Genomic DNA, 19,859 nt, shown 5'->3' on the forward strand with positions numbered 1-19,859 from the left:
ATCACAGTAGAAATCTTTCAGAATAACAATGCAGTGGTCTTACAGGGTTTCTGTTTGGGATTTTAAAATATTAAGGAGTTTAAACACATAGCATTTCACAATTTTTTTATTTTTTTTAAATGGTGACTGGATTTACATGTGTCAGCCTGTCCCTTTCTGCTGCAATTTGATCGTTGTGCATCTTTAAAAAAAAAAAAAGACAAAGGCAAGACAGGTAGTGAAATCTAACCTAATACAATACAAATGTCAGTGAGTGTAGTTCGAGGGGTTTTAGAGTGTCACATGCACAGATGTTTTTCTGAATTTCCTGAAGACACACGTACCTGAATTATTGTATGTTTTCGTACGCAGTTACTGTGATGAAGTGGGAAACACTTATTTCAACAATAGAAAGTGGCAGACTTGATGGATGTAGAATGGCAGATACTTGCAATCCGTTAAGTGTTTAATTATTCTGTTTGCTTTCAGAAAATTTTCAGAAATGAGCTTTGTTGATAAGGACAGAATAGCTATTTGGGGTTGGGTAAGTACTCAAATAATTTTGGCGGGCATATTATTTAATCGTAACAGCTGTTTGTTGTGCTGTGTGTGGGGTGCTGGAGCACTTCATGTGAGGCACCTCTGGAGTCACAGCACAATCCAACAACTGAACCAATGAAGTGCGTTTTACAAATGCCTGTATACAGTGCCCCTTTGCAATCATTCAGGAGCGTTTGTAAGAGAAATTAGAACTACTAGAGGGATTTAAAACAATTTAAAGGGATGCTGCCAAGTTCCTGTGTACAGGATGAACCAACATTAAAAAGAAACAAAATCCAGTATGTATTCACTAGTATCTCTTTAGTTGGATGATTAATTTTAAAAAAAAAAAAGGTGACATTTTATGCGAACCAGCTGTGTGGCATGGTTATTGTGGTTATTTCTCTAATTTGATGCATCTTTAAAACCTGTCACAGTAGATGGAAGTGTTTAATATCCCCTCAGCTGCAAGGCTAAGTGTGTATATAGTGTTAGTGATTCTGGTACTGGGCAGTCCTCTGTCCCAGGCTGATGTTTCACTGCTTTTTTTGGTTAACAGGGAGAGTTCTTGCATGTTCTGTTTAAACATACTATGTTTAAGTATATGCAGGATTGTATGCAGGATCTTGAATTAAATTGGTAACTGAAATTTGGGCACTGCTGGTGACAGGCACCAGTGAATAAATTGCTTGATGGCAAGATGATGATGAGGGTGCCTTTAGCAGCTTTTCTTCTGGTTGTAAACACCTCTGTTATATGAACTCTGTTATATTAATTGTAGTGGGAGAAAAATTCTTTCTGCAGAAATTGAGGACAATGCATTTGCATCTTAAATCCTTATGAGCCTTAGGATGAACAGTTGAAGAGCATTCGTCTTTGGAGCTAGGTTGGGATTATGCACTCAGAATACTGAACCTATGGGCAAACATTTTCTTTGTCTCTTGAGTTTTCAGATTGTCAGCCTCTCATTGTCAGCCTGTCACTGTGTACATTAATTTTGTTTGCCATAGATTCATCAGTAATATCTTTACTGTGAGTAGGTTAGGCATTTATACAGGAGTTTAATTACTAAGTGCATGTGTTACTTTGGTGATCTCATTGGGTGGACCTAAGAATTAAGCTGGAGCAAACATATAGGGACTGTCAACTAAGATGCCATTCCATTGGCCTGTAATCTGGTTTCAGGACACAGATGAGATCCAAAAATTGCTCCTTTTTGAGTGTGGGTGGGCACATTTTCCTAAATAACCCCTTCACAGTATCGTGAGGGAAGTCATTTGGGCAGTTGGTGAACGCATATAGGTATCTCGTTGCCTGGATACTCAAGTGTGTCAGATATTTACTCATCTGTGTATCAGGCTAGACTACAAGTAAATTTTCTGTGTTTACTGAGGAGTGTGTTGCTGTACAGTTCCTCCCACAGACTCAGCAGAAGATCCTTTGCTCCCAGTCACAGTCTTGCTCTTGACGCTTTGGGGGAGAGTTAAGGAGCGAGCTGCCATAGGCCTGCTCCTAGGGAACTGTAAACTTTTGGATGCCCTGTTGCAACTACTCATCAGGCACGCTGTGGGACAGAGCTCTGCTTCCACCCACTTCCCCAGCATGGGAAGGGACACAGCAGTTCAGCAGTGTCTTGTTTCCTGTCTTTCGCTGCTGCCTACGGTACTACCAAACACTGTCATCCTCAGCTGAGTCACAGTTCAGCAGCGCTTGCGCCCTTTTTCCCCAGCAAGTTCTCATTCATCAGTGCCACAGCTGCCATGCGCTGTTTGATGCCTGTTTCCCCGACTGAGCAGGCTGGCTGAGATCTGACCCAAATTCAGAATGGAGTTCATTAATATGAAAAACGCTGAGCCTATAAATGCCTGATGAACTGTGTAGCAGATGGGCCCCATCCTTTCCTTTCCGACTAAAATAACAGCAATGTTTTCTTCTCAGTCTTATGGGGGATATGTGACCTCCATGGTGCTTGGCTCTGGAAGCGGCGTGTTCAAGTGTGGAATAGCGGTTGCCCCCGTGTCACACTGGCAATATTATGGTATGTGATGGCTTCCTCATTACAAGGATTCCCATATGTCTTGCAGTGCACACGCTGCAAAGTGTTGATTCATAGCACAGAACTTTGATTATCTACTAGATGCCATGTAAATGCCACTTGGTCTGTTTTTATGAACTTGTGGCTACTGCATTTCAAAATTAATTCAATTTGCTAAATATTAATTCCCATTTTAAAAAGTCAGATCCATAATTTCCGGCAATCTCTAACTTTTAATGAAGGCTAAATTATTGTAATATTTGTAATATTACTGTAACGTGCCTGTGTTTGCTTTGCAAAGCTGCCATGTGTTCTGATACCAGTATTGTGTGTCAGAAATCCATCATTAGGTTTTGCATCTTCAAAATGCAACTTTACTTACAAGAATGAGCTGTGAGGATTAGCATTGAACTTGCATTGTAATTTACTCTCTGAAAGTAACAGAATAGGATTTGAAGTGTCTTAGCATTTGGGGGTTTTTGGTTGTTTCAGTTTGTAAAATTTGGATTTTAGAAATCTAATTCATCTTGAGAATAGCTTGATGTCAGGAAAACATGATCAAATGGGCAAGTCTGTATGTGCTTCAAGCTTATAGTGCATAATGCTATGCTTGAATGAGGCTACTAAAACAATTATATGGGCCCTCCTCCTAGATTAAATATATATATATATATATATAGTTATAAATGGGTGCTGGTACAATGTAACCACATTTTGATATTTTTCTGGTTTGGATTTGTCCAAAAGCATTTGAGAGAAAGCTTTCCCTGGCAAACCTCTGCTAAATAAGGCATAATTTATCATTGAGCGACTAGCGCAGAGGCTGTGTAATAGCTAATTCAGCAGATCAAATCATACTGCCAGGTATTAGCAGTAGTCTGTTGAGGACATAGTGATTCTTCATATTTGGGACATGAATATTATAGTATGACAGAAAATAGTTTTTCATGGTCAGGATCTCTCAAATTCCACTTTTAGTTGATTAGATAAAGGATTATGGAAGCATGCATATTCAACATGAAAAATCCTCCAGTGTGACAACTCTGATGAGAACTCAAATGGACATTAGAATATGGCAGCAGAGATTTGATTGTATGGCTTAAAACAAAGCAGCAATCTACAAAAAGGTAACATGGTGAAAAATATGTGGAAAATCAGAGATACTTAATTTTTACTGTGTATAACAGAGCCAGGATGAATCCTAATTTACTACTACAATTTCATTTTATAGATTTTTGGTAGTAAAAATTTAGATAAAAAAGCTAAGTTTTTTTTCAAATGCTCATTATTTACTGCAACATTTTCAGTAATTTTGTAAGCATTACTGAAGGAATAACAATAGGGAAACACACAAAGTACTATATTAATATTCAGCATTCAGGTGTCCATGGCAACAAGAAGATTAAATATTCTGAATAATGATGGTTACCTACATGCCTCATTGTGGAAAAACCTGGTTGCTTTTATTTTGTGGGGGTTTTTTTAGTTTCCAGTATGCATTATTACTGTTTGTATTGGTAAAATTTATGGTAGACAGACTGAATATTAAGTAGCAGATTCTAATTTTGTTTTTTTTTTCTTAATTACAGATTCAATATACACGGAGAGATACATGGGCCTTCCTACAGCAAGTGATAATCTGCAAAACTATTATGTAAGAAAGAAATTACTTTATTTCGTTCTTTAATGTTTTGTCTCATTTCTAAATAACTGTATTTTTCTTTAAACAGTTTAGTTACTTCCCCATGGGAAGCAATAAGTTTGCTGCTTCTTCTCAGCTAGAACCGTTGCGTTGTGGTTTTAGAGGCTGTAGTCTCATGTGTTTGGATTTGTATGAGGCAGCTTCTTGATGGATGGTGTGGGTTTTCTGTTGTTTGTTTGGTGTGTTGGTTTTTTTGTGGTTTTTTTTTTACATTCAGTTCCATTTGGGTACTTTGCAGACTGTAAAACGGGCTGTAAACACTTTTATTTTAATCACCAAGAAACAAATTTGTTTTAAAATTTAATATGTTCGTGGGCAAACTCTGCTTTATCTTAGACATTTTCCACCAAAATAAATGTACTTCCATTCCTTCTGAAATGTAGGTTTTTTTAAAATGGGGATTGTTAGAACTTTCCTGCTTAAGCTTTTTTCAGGGAAAGCAAAAGCTCCTCAATACTGGAAAACTTTGCCAGGTAGGCAAGTCTGTCTGTACTGTGATCATATCAAATTGCAGACCCACTGAGAGCCAGCAGTGTCAGGGCTGGAATTTTGGCCTGATCTTCATGAACACGGGGTGTCCAAAGTTTGTTCTAGAATTACCTGTGTTTGCACAGAAGTGAGGGAATTTCCACGCGTCCTAATGGAAGCAAAATACATTGTTTGTCCTTTTTCCGGCATGATGAATCATTTGCCTTACTCTTCTGTGTGCCAGTTGCTTTTTCTTACCTGAAGGGCTGTTTGAAGTCACAGGTAGCTGGGCACAGGGCAGAACAGCAAAGCCTTCTGTTAGGTTAAACTTCAGGTCTAGGTGAAAATACAGGGGCTATTGGAGAACTGTGAGGGATCCAAGAGGTACTTTGTGCTCTGGCTGTTGGAATGTTTCACAGAGGTGTTCAGCCCTGGTGATGCTGGAACCAAGCACTGATGTTAGAGGAAAGAGATGGGGCATTTTCTGTGTTTGGGTTGGTAAGTAGGTTAGAAGACAGTTTATCACTAGTTATGTGCATTAAAATAATAAGTGTGATGGGTAGGACGAAGGGAGGGGTTGTTGCATTGATTTAAAAGTATGATAAAACATATAAATACATACCTATATGAACTGAAACATCTGGTTTGACATATTACTACAGTAATCTAGTTTTGTCGACTGCTATATGAGGCATTCTGGTCAAGACTTAGGACAATGATAGTGACTGCTGGACAGCTTGGTACTGTGTTTGCCTCTTCTAACCAGTGAGCTCCTGGAGCCCACCAGGGACTGTCCAGCAACCTGCAGCCGCCTGCCTGCCTTTTTCCAAATGTATTTCTTTAAGGCAGTGGGAACAGTAGGAGGTCTGCGAGGTAGCAGTGTAAATACAAGTTACTGTCGCTGTGCAGAACGAACGTTAACACTCTGGGTGCACAAAGTCATTCACCAGCTTCACGGCACAGATGGCAACAGAGGACTGTTTAATCCTTTCAAGCCAGGAGTCGAATTTTCTTGGCATAGTATCTATTGCTGGCAATGGCCACGTTGAAACTGCCAGTACCAAAGAGCTAAAGGTTTCAAATGTGTTACTCAGAGGACTAATTGGGGAGAATGGTGGCTAGATGGAGGAGGAGTAATTGCATAGATCAGATTGTCACACTTCGCTGCTGCTCCTGGAGATAGGAAAATGCAACTTATATCCTCATTTGTTGTTAAAAGCTTCAAATTACTTTTACTTTACTTTTAACCTGGAGGGGTGGGGTAGCTCAAGACATGAGTTCGTTGCTTATCATGTAGCATCAGTGAAAGAGTCGTGGGATTTTGTTGTTGCTGAAGACCCTTACTGACTTCAACCCAGCATGTTTCTGGCTTACAGCCCCTTTGTTCTATGTCCCAGTCCCAATAGCCAGCCTCCTGGCCCCTTGTCGCTGATGAGAGCTGTTTGCTGAACTGAATGTTTTTAAAGTAAATGCAAAATATGTATTGAAAGCTCTCCTAGCTGAAACTGTTAAAGCATTTTTTAGCTGTTAACTTTGTACTGTCAGGTTTGCCTGCTGCATTATATATTCTCTCATTATCCTACTGCATCCGCTGTAAAGCTGGCATGAAAAGTGAAAAGTTGCGTAAACTCTGTACTATGTGCCCTAATTTAAAAGAATGAGGCTGTGTACCCACCTGCTTAGAGAAGATGCACACTGCTAGGCGCCTTCCTAATGTGCAGTGTTATTAATGACTGAATATATATTAATGACTGTGAATATATAGACTCAAGAAACTAGTTGTGGTAAGAGGGGCACATCCTACCTTTGTATTACTCTAACATAAGGTTTTACATTTATTGAAGGCAGAGAATCTGAGATGTTAAATATTCTTTGTCAAGAATCAAGTCTGAGGGATGACTCAGACTCCTAAGCAGGCTAATTGGGTGTGCTCAGTGTCTTTTAAGGTAGTTGTAAACTATTAAAAATTAGAGCTTTGTAAGAGAGGAGCAAGCAGGAATGGAGCTCCCAATATAATTGTGTAGAGATCCTAGGCAGAATGGCAGAGAAGCTGTCTACCCAGAAGAAAAGTACCTGGTGAATAAGACTTGAGACTAAATCAGGGCAGAGCTCTAGAGGTCAGATGCAGTAGCCATGTAAAGCATACCGAAGAGACTGTTCAACTTGTGAGAACATTATTTTGCAGTTCACTCTGAATTTGATATGCTTTTGGCAAGTGTTTGAAACAGTCATAGATTTGGCAATCTTTTTCTAGCAGATTTGAAATGTTCAGTCCTTAAGAACTGCTGCATCATTAGGTTATGCAAAACAGGGTACAATTTTGTAAATATGCCATCTTGTACTGATTTGACATTTGTTCTATTATCTGAGAATATGCTAAAGGGAGAGAGACCTTCAGTTTCAGCCAAACCTTAACTTGTTTGTGGAGTGCTGATAAAATGTTGACTGCTGCGTGATCTTTAGAAAAGCCAGTTACACTCAGCAGGGCCCAACTCTCAGTACTTGCGCATGTTACCTTTCTGAAGCCTTTGTCCCAGCAGTATAGCTATGAAATGGAAGGGTAAATAAAGTTGTATTTATTTGCTGTGCACTTGAGGTTTCTTCAGCTGATGTCGCTGTTGCTTTATCCTCTAACTGTGCCTAACTTGAGATTGCTCTCAGTCTTGCAACCTTCTTTAAGGACAGATATGTACTCTGTCCTTAAAGCATGTTTTAGGGAAGGGACTGTTCATGTTGAGTACGAGTACAGCAAGTGAAGCATCACAAGTGATAAAAATGCAGAGAAGGTATCTCTTGTGCTTCTTCTTTCTGAAATATTTTTACAAATAACTTTTATTTTGTTTAAAGCTTGGAGGGGAAAAATGGTGACATCCTTTTTCTAAAACTGCTTTTGCAAAGTCACATTCTCAGAAGTGTAGCTGAAGTCAGGCTTCCACTCACAGAAATTTTGCTTAAAACAGCATTGACTTGCTGGAAGAAAGCTTAGAAAAGTGATCTATCAAGTTTCCCTCTGCACATGTGGAAAATGATGCACTCAAAGGATACTGCTTGGTTTTTTGTTTTGTTTTGGGTTTTTTTTTCTTTAATATCACAGGGCCATTGCTTTCTGAATTGATTTTTTGGTCAACTGCTTTACCAGTGCATCAAAGTTCTCTCTGTGGATTTTGGCACTTGGAACTAATTGTTCTTGTTCCATGATACTAAATCATTTCCATGGATAGCATCATGCTTCCATTGCATGTGGATTTTTATATACTGGATGAGATTTCTGGTGCTCTGCAACCTTTGACTATCAAAAGAGGGCAACTGCAGTGTTACAGACTGGAGGGTGGGGGTTTTTTCTCTCTGCTGAACTTGTTATTTAGATTTAGTTGAATAAATACAAAGAATTCCATTCATGTATGAAAAGGTTGTGGTACACTATTCTGCCATGACAAAAGGAATTTAATATTTATACTTGCTTTAAAGATTCATGAGTGTACAAGAGACATAAGGAAATTAGAACACTTCTGTGTCTTGGCAATATAATGTATTTGACTTCTTGTGGGTATTAAATGCAAATCCTTGTGCAAGGATACAGCCTTAGTACAAGGTGGCAAAGAAAAAAACAAGCCACTACATTCTTCTGCTGCTAACTTTTACTATATTTTTTCTTGCCAAAGTAGCTGGTTGTTTTATCAAGCCTGAAAAGTCTTGTCCCTCTTGTACCTTTTCTTCTTTCCCTTCTTGTGGCAGAGCACTATGGTACTTCCTTTCCTTGCCCAAATTAAAGATCTTATTTGCAATCTTTACTGTCTTCATTCTTTAGTCACAGTAGCAAGTTGGGGCTAGTGTGTTCTAGGGAACATGTTACTGTGTTTTAAATTCTTTCATTAATCTTAGTTGCTGATTATTTCATCTTTTCATCACTGTGTTGTGCTTCCATTCCCAAAATGTAGCTTGAGTTCTATTTAGGAGATTTGGTTAGTGTGTTTTTCCTTCAGGTATTTCTATTTGGAGAGAGCATTGTTTTAAACTTCTTCAACCCAATTTTACTTGAGACTGAGGAACTATTTGCTCTGTTGACTTCCCCGCAGGTAAAGTAGTATACATTTCAATGGGGAAGATAACGTGTGTGGCCTCTGCAGGATCTACTCCCTGCTATCATAGGGTGCACTGTTGCCATGGCAACATTTTTTTTTAACTTGTCTGCAGTCACACAGGAAACCTATGGCAAGCGGTGTGCTGCAGGCTAACAACGTTAGCAACGCATTAAATGTGTACCTCGCTCACAAAACTCTTCCCCTCTGGAACTGCCTGTTACTTTGCAGCCATAACCCTTGGTAATAATTGCAGATGGGTGTAGAATGATTTGAGCGTAAGCACGCTGCTGCTGGATGTGTGACCACGCTACTTGGTGGTTCGGAGAGGGGAAAGCAGGGGTGGTTGGCTTTATCTGAAGGACTCCAGACTGTGTCAGCAGGAAGCAAAGTCAGTTGGTAGCAAGTCATCTTCTAATAAATAGCATCTTTTTTCTTTTTTTTTTTCTTTAATTTCAGAATTCAACAGTAATGGCCAGAGCTGAAAAATTCAAAGAAGTTGAATATCTCCTTATTCATGGAACAGCAGATGGTGAGTTGCAGTTAATTAGACATTCTAGTTTTACAGACAGGTTCGCAATTCTACTACTGACAAAACAAAAGCATGAAGGGGCAAGGCTGTTACATTTATGTCAATAAAATAATACTGCTTTTTGCAACTAATCTGTGTTTCAGTCAGCAGTGATGGGGAGTCTAGAGTGTTCATTGCTTTGCTTTTCCCCCAGAGTATTACAGAAGCAATTTTTTGTTTACCTTTTTCCTCTTCCACTTTTCAGATAATGTTCACTTTCAGCAAGCAGCACAGATTTCCAAAGCTCTTGTTGATGCCGAAGTGGATTTTCAGGCAATGGTATGGTCCTGTTTTATTTATCATTATACAAATGAGTTTGTATTATGAGAATAATAGCATGAGCTCCCTGTGGTTAGGTATAAATTCACTGCCATCTTAAATGAAAGTTCACGTACTTGCATTTCACGTTCAGTAACTGAAATCTGTACATAGAGCACCTATGTATTTTCTGCATAAGAAAAACTCTTAAGCAACTCTTTTTCATATTTGACCCTGTTTACCTAATCTTTCATTTTGTTAAACTTTTTGTGTTCTCAGACAAACAGCCAGTCCAAATCTTTGCATATACCCAAGTGCAATGAATATTACCTTACAGATAGAAGGAAATGTTAGCTTCAGCTAAGTTCGTAATAACCTGTCCATCGTGTTTGGGGTTCATTGATCTTGTAAGAGAAGCAGCTATTTTCCCCTTCTTATACTGTCCATGGAAGATCTCAGACTAAGGTGCAAGCTCTTCCTTTCCTACATTCTTCCAACCACTGGTGAGCAGTGCTAAGAAGGATGAAGTATAGAAAGAAGCCAAGTGGACCAGTGCATGATTGTCCTTCAGCCAAACTTGCAGGGCAGACAGGGGAAGAGGTGAGGCACCCCTCTTAACAGAACAGCTGCATCTACCCTCCATGTGGACAAGCCACATGTTCTTTTATGCCTTCAGCATAAATACATATATGTATTATATATGTGTATATGCCACACACAAAGCCAGCACAAAAGTGTCATAGCAGCTTCCTACCCCTTCATGTCTTTGCCTCCATGCTGAAGTCCTCATGCTGGGATAATTTGAAATGGCTGCACACGTTATTATGTCTATCATGTTTGATTTATATCATTTAGATGTAGCTACAACTAACACTCTCTGTATTTCTCTTTCACACAGTGGTATACTGACAAAGACCATGCCATCTCCGGTCAAGCACATAAGCATATTTATACCCACATGAGCCACTTCATAAAGCAGTGTTTCTTGTTGCCCTAGAACCAGCATTTTGCTTGTTAGCGATGGTACTTCTCCAGAAAAAAACTCTAGATCATGTACTCTGAGCCAGTATAAATCAAGATGAGATAAGAGTTAGCTCTTGGGATACCAGTGTACACAATAAAATGCATATCTTTATGATTTCTGTTGCCAAGCAACTACTGCATTTTTATTGATTGTGGTTAATCAGCTCTTAACATCACCAGAATGATGTTGCAGACTTCTAGGAAGCATGGTACTTCCTTGAGTTTTTGATTAGTTTTTGACATTTCAGTCTAAATGAGAACCATGCAGTTTGTGTATTATGGTAATGAATGATAAAAATGCCACAGAGGAACCAACATGGAAATCAGTTGCAGAATATAAGTAAAGATGTTTCCATCAAAAGTGAAATGTACCCTGGGATCATTTATGTGAAAACATTGACAAAAAATTTTGAAGGAATTCTGTAAGGCTTGATAATTATTATTTTAGAATTGTCATCAGGAATACTGTGATGTTATTTTCTGTGCAGAATGAAAGGCTGTTTTTACTGCTGTTCCTTAAATTACTGTCTTCTCTGCAATCTCTTGGATTACAATTGTAGAAGTCTTGCAAGGAAAGCATGTATCCAGCTTTCATCAAACATTTTGAATGATACATACTCAAACCAATGTCACTGCATTTCTTTGTTTTGCTATTATTATATAGAACTGTGATTTTTTTCTTATTTTTATAGTAAAAAAGGCTGCTACTGTGGGAATCTGCTCTAGTAGAATCTTCCCTGGGAAATCTAGAAGACCACCACTGGTTTTTTTAAATGTAGAAGTTTCTTATTTACTGATGAATAGGATCTGTTCCTTACACTCAAACATAAAACATTACAATGAAAAATAGTAGTCACTTAAAGCAAGGGCTGGACCATCGCTCTCCTGTGAACATGCTCTTTGGCAAACCTGCTTTTCCTTACAGCCTACCAGTAAATGTCTGCACTATCTTCAGCATTTCCGGTAGGCTTCTCCATCTGAGGATAAGATTACTTTTCTCAATTTCACATAGCTAGAAAAGATGCAACCCACTTGTACTAAAAACTGTTCTGCTTTAAAATAATAAAGACATTAAGTCATAAAGAAGGTGTATTCCATATAATTGAAAATGTTGCTTTAGAAAAAAAACCTCATAGAGTTTTTACAAAAATCCCCATTAATTTTAAGGAAGACTTACAGTGAAGCTTCTGCTTTTGTGTAATGGTATCATGTAATGGAGTGTGACATGATTATCTAACACTTAACTTCTTGATTTTACATGCCAGCATGTGATTATATCTGTATTGTGGGTTATTAGTGGCATTAGGTGTGAACGTAAAAGTAATCATGCAGACAGCTAAAGTGTGGGGGAGAATGTTAAGACACTTTGTGCAGCTTATCCTTAAATGATAAAAGAGAAAGGAGGCTGAGGTACAAAATAAGGGGTTTTTTTTCATAAACGAACCACCAATCACTTGACCCACAAAATAAGGTGTTGGGGTGTTTTTTGAAACATGTTGGAGCTAGCTGGGTTTTACAAATACCGTCTTGGTTTCAAGGCAGGAGTGGTTCTAATACAGACTGGCACCACTATTAAAGTTCTGTAGGAGTACAGGCTGTCAGTTGTCTCCAAGAGGTTATAATATCACATCTCTCATTCTTTTGACTCAAGGGAAAGAAAAATAAATCAGTATAAGGTAGATCACAGCAATACACAGGTTATAAAAAAAGATTATCATTATGAACTTAAAGATGGCTTGTCTACGCAAGAGTAATAGTTGGGATTTATTTTAATATTATCACTCACAGTGTCATAAAGACAAAAAACGTATTTCTGTAATCCAAAAAACTACTTCAACTAGGCTCTCATTAAATCATTAGTGTAATCAGAGAAGGATTTTTAAAAATAACTAACTAGAAATTATATGGTCTGGGTAAGTCTTTCACTAAGTAAAGATGCAATTCTTTGCATCTGACGTACCTTAATGATGCTAGCATCTCACGGGGAAGCTCTTCTGTAGTCTTATTACATAGTCCTCTTTTAACTGTCTTATCTACAAGCCATAACAAAATACAGTGCTAATTATCTTAAATTTCTTTGTCTGGAAAGCAACTTATATCCTGCTGATAGAGAATGATGCAACTTTTAAAATGAACAAAAAAAGGTTTTATTGCTACAATAAGTGTCCTAATAAACATCAATTCAGTGTCTGATTTTTCACTCTAGTAGAACTCCCTCAGCTCCAAAAATTATGCAAGCACTAGGATAATAGAGCTCCCTCAGGGAACTGAGAACATGCTTGAACTGCATGAGCATGGATAAATACCCTAAAACTGAGGCCGCAAAACAAAGTCAGCTCATTCCATTATGGTACAAATCCAGAAATCACTTATGCCTAAAAAAGTGCCACATGCTAGTTAGTTAGGCAGCTACCAATCTCCTTCTTGCTCTGTATATTTTTCCTATGTGAAAGGGATACTTAAGTTTGTTGTAATACACTTTGTGTAAAATCTTAACAGAAGTAGCTGAAACCTGAGGTGTGACTGTTACCATTCTTAGGCTGGAAGGCTTATAGTCTTTGGTTTAAAAATTGGTGAAGAAACTCAAAGGGATTTAAGTAAAATGTAATCAATACTGTAAATAATACTGGGCTTTAAGGCGTAAAAGTTTTTCAGTATCAGAAGTTTAGGGTCCTGAGAAGAGCGGAAGCACTGAGGAATTTTCAGTTGTATGACCTTACCTATTAAACTCTAAAAAGACCCAACCACTCCTGCGTGGTCTGCATCATCTCTCTCAGGAGCAAGGGGGACCAACTCATGAGTAGTAAATTCCCATTCTTTTCCTCCAACAGGGCAGCTGTGTGCTATCCCCGATGTCACACTTACTGTTAGAGTCAGAGCAAGTCACCATCAAATACACCCAGTGAGCCAACACTGACAGTGTTGCATGTTTCAGTGAAATGGAGCAATACTGGGCTCTAGCATTCATTAATTTGTGAAGCAAAATGTCAGGTAGACATTTCGAATACCATATCATATTGCAAACCTGTTCTGAGTCTTGCAGTGTAAAAATAAAATTGAAAATTAGTTAGGATAAATATTTATTATCACATAACATATCTTAATTGTGAAAAACACAATAGTCTATTCACATGTACACATAAGCTTTTGTAATAAATTACATCCAAGAAATTGAGTAATTTTGACCAGGAATATGAAATTAGAAGTAAATATAGCACTACATCTGCTTTATACTGTGTGTGATGTCAGAATGTTAAGATTAACATTGGAATAGCATTTAAATTCACGCAAAACCAGAGTGTTTTAAAATAAAACCTCTCTGAAATACTGAACAGAAATACAGAATGCCATTGAATACACTGACTTCTTAATATTCTAAGAGTTGGTCAAGTGAAGCTAATACATTTTGATTGTACACATTATCTGTAACAAAGTCAGCAACATGTTAAAACACCATCAGGCTGCTTTCAGGACAAACCAGTATTGAGCTCCTATACTAACCTTAAAACAACTGGAATCTTACAATTTATCATCAAGTACACAAAACAAAGCATTTAACCTTAATGCATCAGCATTTTTTCCTAAATTTACAAATACAAACATTGAATTAAATGTAAATCCTTCTTTGTGTCCACTAGAGGTTTTTTTTCTTCATAAAAATGGCTTTTAATGGGCTTTAATAATGTTAAGGTAAATTTAGAACAGTGACCCTATTAAGTTTGCAGCAAAATGCAATTATTTATGGCTAAAATAGTAAAACATACACCCTCACATACACAAAAACATTAGAATACTTTAAATGTGGATGGGAAAAATTGCTCACATGAGATGTGTAGAAAGATTAGTATTTTGGAAAGCTGGTGAATGTTAGAGCCCTGTGGATGAATTATTACAAAGATTGCAATAATACAATTCTTATTTTTAGAATTCAAAGTAATAGCATAATAATGAGATTTAGCCTTCATTTTAATAATTTAAAAATTTACCTTAAAAAGTTTAAAAATCAGTGAATTCCAAATAACACAGTAAAACTTAAGTTCCACATCTCTATTCATTCAATACCTAATCTTGCAGTCTTTTACACAAAAGAACAGCTTAAAGGATCAGGCAGTAACAAATTCCGTTATGAAAAATGTCTTTGTAATAGCTTTAAAGCCTCATTTTACTTAGCAATGTTGTTTTTATCTTTTAATCAATACGTACTTGATGGAATAATGAAGAGCTGTAACAAAACAACAGCAGGATACCCATTTAAGTATTATACACAATCTCTGAAACTAAGAGGTTTACAGTTGTTAGAAGACAGTATAAATATGCCCTTTATGTGGTTGAATTTTAGGCAATAAAGAGGAAGATTATTGGGCAGGTGATATAACTGCATGTGGGGTATAGTTTGTGTAGTTTGTACAAAATTTTTCCTATTATAAAATAATGGATTTGTTAATGATAAAATGCATTTGTTTGGCCCTACCACGGCAACATTCATACAATACAAGATACTGTCATCACAGACTGCATTTTAAGAAATACTGTACCCATGTTTCACATCAAAGGGTGTTTTTCTACTAAGGTGAGAAAATGTTTCAATATATATTTATATATATATATATATATATATATATATATATAGGACTATGTTCCAGTTACATACAAATTTTAATATTAAATACACTGTATTAAATCAAGGAATACTTCCCAAATACAGAATCTGAACCCCGCAGTCCTCATTGCAAGAGTAATCCATGACTTCAAAAGGACAGTTTAAGGAGGAAAGTAGTGTCCTTGTTAGTTTGTTCATAAGGTCAGATCAGTTGTTATTTTATAAACTTCTTAATGTTTGCTTGTCAATTTGGGTCTCCTGAAATTATTTACTAGAGTTAGGTGATGTTTTAAAAAAATTGTAACTAGGGTTTTCAAGTTCATCCTGAATGAAGATTATTAAGTATTCTCACACAGAAAAAGTAGCAAAATACAGTACAAACCTATTAACAGGGAAGTGGGATTTAAAAGAAAATTTGCTTGTTACAGTTCTGATACAGATACTGATAAATGGCCAATATCAGCAATGAACACAAAGATTTTTTGCATTGGCTACTGCAGACATTTACACAGATACTAGACAAGGTAGACAAGGTGAAATGAGACAAATATTGCACTACATTACCTGTGCTAGTTTGAGATGAAAGACAAAAGTTACAAGGTAAATCATTTCTATTTAGTGGTTGTGGCACTCCTGTCATTCGTTTGTAAAAAAATTACTTGAAGAACAAGTCATAGACAAGTCTCCCGGTCAACACCTTTCCCTGAGTCAGCTTTCTTCTCTTTTCTGATTTCAGCACTAGGAAAAGAAGGGGAGGGGGGAAAGAGTTATAATAGCACTATCTTATGTATATTAATGATCTAACCAAAAACCAACATTACACAGATATTTTATTTTTCATGCTGCATGGCACAAACTGGGAAAGCAAGTGAAAATTTCTGTGCTAAATGGTGCAGAAGACATCAGCCAGCATTTTAGTGACAAGGTAGGTAGAGAAATTAAGATGTACAGAGACAAGTCAGCCAGCATGCAAGCAAAGATAGCCACTTTTTTTTCTTTTTTGGCAAATACAACTGTTAATTTACTAAATAATGGTAATGGTACAGTTCTCAGACAATACCAGCACATTCTTAAATGGCACAAACAAGAGGTCACAATAAGTATTTCTTGTCTTTAAAATGTATTCTGTTGCTCAATGTACATTTAGAAGGAATGTTTCTGAACTAGAGCAGTGCAAGCCAATTTCCAACTAATATTTGGCTTTCGGTCTTGATTGGGGAGAGCAGAAGGCTGGGGAGGGTGAGGCAAGAGAGTATTCCCCATCTGGAGTTTAATACATACTTCTTCATGTATACATTATAAAGAAATAACTTTTAAAAAAAAAAAAGCCTGAAAGATCACACAAAAGCCATATCGCTCAGAACTCCAAACCAGAGTTCAAATTTGGATTCAGCTTTTTTTTTTTTTCCCTGGTTAAAACACTGTTGATTTGCCTACAGAAAGCAATATATGTACAAAGCAAATGTTTTGGGTTTGAGGTTTTTTGGTGAAGAGGGTTCTAATTTACAACAGTGTAAATAAATAAAAAGTCATGTTCTTGCAATGAGTCTCAGTCACACTATGAAAATGCAAAGGGGCTTCCACAACACAGGCAAACCAAGCCTTCAACAAAGAGTGGCAGGGTATCTAAAAAAAAACCCAGATGTTTTTGAGAACAAACCTGTAGCAAGCACATAACCTACCAGGTTTCATGGGAATAATTCCTTAACTAGAATGAATGAGAAATAGGCTGAGTTACACAAGGCTTAAAGAAAGCAAGATCAATTCTCAAATTCTTAAGGCGATTCATGCACATTTTTACAATCATCTGACATTTTTCTTCACATAAAAATTGCTTTAAGGATACAATTCAGTTCAGCCAAAGCTTACTTCTATGCCTATGGTAGCTTCCAGAGGTGTTAATGGAAATAGCTAAAGAATACCAACTTCTGCCACTTCAACTGCCAAATCTGTCACCTTCTGTAGAGCAGTGATAGAATTGGGTATGTTACACTTTCTGCACACAAAGGGTATGCAAACAAATTCCAGGGGTGGGTGAATTTAAGGTGCAGCAGTACAGCAGGCAAGGAGTTACCTGTGCTTAATAAAAGCAAACACTGAGGTGTTGTGTGCCTTACAGTGTATAATATTTCCACGTTTTAGGTGCCTCTGTGATACCAGGAAAGTCTTCTTTCTATTTAGGATTCACATCTCTGAGCATCTCCTGCAGATGTGGGCTTTAATGCCTTGAGAAATTTGAAAAAAAAAAAAAGGGACAAGACCAGTCTTTTACCAGTAAAATATGTAACTGGTGGATCTGAAAGGGAGTTAGAGCTCTCTTCCTTTCTACCAAGGGAGTAGTCTAACATGCCTCAGCAGGAAGGTTTGAGAAGATGTAGGATTTGCATATCTTCAAGTAGAAAAGGGAACTCATACCATCTACAAAGTGACAGATGTCTCTTTCTCCAATACTTTAAAAGACCAACTAAGTCTGCCTTCTATACGTGGTCAGATCTTCTGCATATCCTTTGAAATTGCTATCTGAAGGGCTTAATATTATAACCAAAGACAGTGGAATATTTAATTACATGTATCAGAGAGGGCTGTGTTTCAGAAAGGTGCCTTGGTGTTCAATTCTACGAAGACAAGCTCAAAGGCAGACTTTTAGGTCCCTAGGAATTTTAATAATGAAAAATTAAGGTTGGAGAGTTGTAAAGTTCATATGCCTCTGTTGTTAGGCAAGAGTTGACTGAATCTCATGTAAGTCCCCTCTTTAGACACTAAAAAACTGTTAGGAGCCTGGGATGTAAAAACTGTCAGACACACTATGCTACTTCACAGAGCTAGGGGCAGATCTTATGATAGAAATTATCCATGTATCAGGCTGGGAAGTAATTTGTATAAATCCTTCCTGCCTAAAATCTCTCTTTGTAGATGATCATAATTTGTCGGCCAAGTCAACTCCGCATTTAATTACTAAAGAACTTCTAGATTTTAAGTATTCCAGAAATCACACTATGTTGTTAATTGGACTATGCCGTGCATAGAAGGCATTACATGAAATCATAGTGCAATATCATAATTTAATTATCCCCATTTAAAAATATTTCTGGATATTAGTATAAGAAAGCAGACCTGACAGCAGGAAAGGGAGTACTAAACACTTCGTTGTTGAACTTTGAAAGTCATCAGGAAAATTTTTTTCAAAACATGATTTTTCTCCCCCCTATTGTAAGATGCCCTTCACTGAGGGAATTGCGTAATCTAATACTGCTGATCTTGATCATTTGCAAAGATCATCCTTACAACTGCTACCATTCCAAGCTTTCTTTCTTCTCAGTAATTACCTAGAATTTAATTATATATTCACGTAATGATACATGCATTATGGTTTATAATGTTTATGTAGTTCTGTCACTACTATGATTTAAGGTTAAAGTTGTCTATGGTTTTTCCTTATCAGAAAGCAAGACTTCCAGATTTAAAGTTCTTTGAATCTACTCCTGTGTGCGAATCTGAGACAAGGCAGAGCACATGAAAATGTAGGATTTCAGAAGTTTTTAAGGCTGTTTCTTTACAAGAGAACACTCATACCTAAAATCATAAAAAGCTTTTCTCCTGAGTCTTTGATTTCATGAGCAAAGATACAAGAACAGATTGAAAACGAGCTCACTGGAGAATTAGTTTCTATTGTACTGCAGTGGAAAGGCCATATCATCTCTTACCAATGTTGTCTGTAGCCACAGTCTATGCGGATGCTCAGAAAGTTTTGGAAAATTTCAGGTAAAAAAAAATTTCATGTTTACATAATCTATCCTACCATCAAAGAAAGCAATATCCACCAGAAAAATTACAACTCCTACATACCCAGGGGGTGTGAATGTACCCCATCAGATTCTTTACTTTCTCCAGGCTATTATAGCCTGGACAGCAGAGGCACTTAAGGTAAGAAAATCCTCCAGTACATCCTTCTTCCATGCACCACACTGATTTCACTGTGACATGTAGGGTAGAAGGCAAATCAGAACTATACTGCTATTTTTACTGTCAGTGAAATATCATCAAAATGATCACATTATTGGGCCACTCCATGGGTTTCTGAAATGAAGCTTCTCTGGTCATCAACTGTTCAGTCTTGTTTATGCTGTTTAGGGAAATAAACAACACTGAAATGCCATTTTGGGGTGACAAAATTAAAAAATGTGTATCACTACAAATTTTTTTCTTACTGCATTTTTTCACCATAAAACAATTACTAGCTGTTTCAAACATGGAGCTTCTTTTGAAAAGTACATTTAGAAATGGGCAGAATATAATTTTGTATTTTAAAAAATATTATCTAGGAATAAATTCAATTTAACATTTAAATACACTACATCTAAAGTTACTATTTTTAATATATATTAAATTTCAAGTTTTAATATTTGGGGCTTTTATAATGAAGACATTTTACATTCCCATTTGAAATTTCATTCTGTCTCCCCAAAAATTTCACAAAGTCAAGTCATTTGGGTTCCTAGGTGACACCATTCTGAATTGGAAGACACAGAGAAGGAAAAGGTTGGGGACAGGGTCTTACCTTTGGGAAATCAGCTTCTAGAGTGATTAGGAAGGGGAGCTTATGA

The 19,859-nt window shown here is 37.0% G+C and overlaps 2 protein-coding genes across 11 annotated transcripts in view; one reads left to right on the forward strand and one right to left on the reverse strand.

Moving 5' to 3' along the window:
• DPP4 (dipeptidyl peptidase 4) overlaps positions 1-19,859 on the forward strand; it is an 81,264-nt gene that overhangs the window by 29,728 nt on the left and 31,677 nt on the right. For 2 of the 3 annotated variants that reach the window (XM_027637334.1, XM_027637336.1), the window contains 5 exons: positions 469-523; positions 2,458-2,557; positions 4,144-4,208; positions 9,263-9,335; positions 9,580-9,653. In XM_027637334.1, the coding sequence (XP_027493135.1) occupies positions 469-523; positions 2,458-2,557; positions 4,144-4,208; positions 9,263-9,335; positions 9,580-9,653 (367 nt within the window). Of the gene's footprint in view, positions 1-468; positions 524-2,457; positions 2,558-4,143; positions 4,209-9,262; positions 9,336-9,579; positions 9,654-10,530; positions 11,739-19,859 lie in introns of those variants that run through there. The other variant, XM_027637335.1, reaches the window with a different exon arrangement.
• Positions 13,719-19,859, reverse strand: part of SLC4A10 (solute carrier family 4 member 10) — a 152,558-nt gene continuing 146,417 nt past the window's right edge. For 5 of the 8 annotated variants that reach the window (XM_027637327.1, XM_027637330.1, XM_027637326.1 and 2 more), the window contains one exon: positions 13,719-15,993. In XM_027637327.1, the coding sequence (XP_027493128.1) occupies positions 15,927-15,993 (67 nt within the window). In that variant the 3' untranslated portion in view covers positions 13,719-15,926. Of the gene's footprint in view, positions 15,994-16,937; positions 16,964-19,813; positions 19,853-19,859 lie in introns of all 8 variants that reach the window. The other 3 variants (XR_003526649.1, XR_003526648.1, XM_027637332.1) reach the window with 3 other exon arrangements.

The sequence above is a fragment of the Corapipo altera genome, unplaced genomic scaffold, assembly GCF_003945725.1.
Source record: "Corapipo altera isolate COAL_440 unplaced genomic scaffold, ASM394572v1 45, whole genome shotgun sequence".
Lineage (NCBI taxonomy): Eukaryota > Metazoa > Chordata > Aves > Passeriformes > Pipridae > Corapipo > Corapipo altera.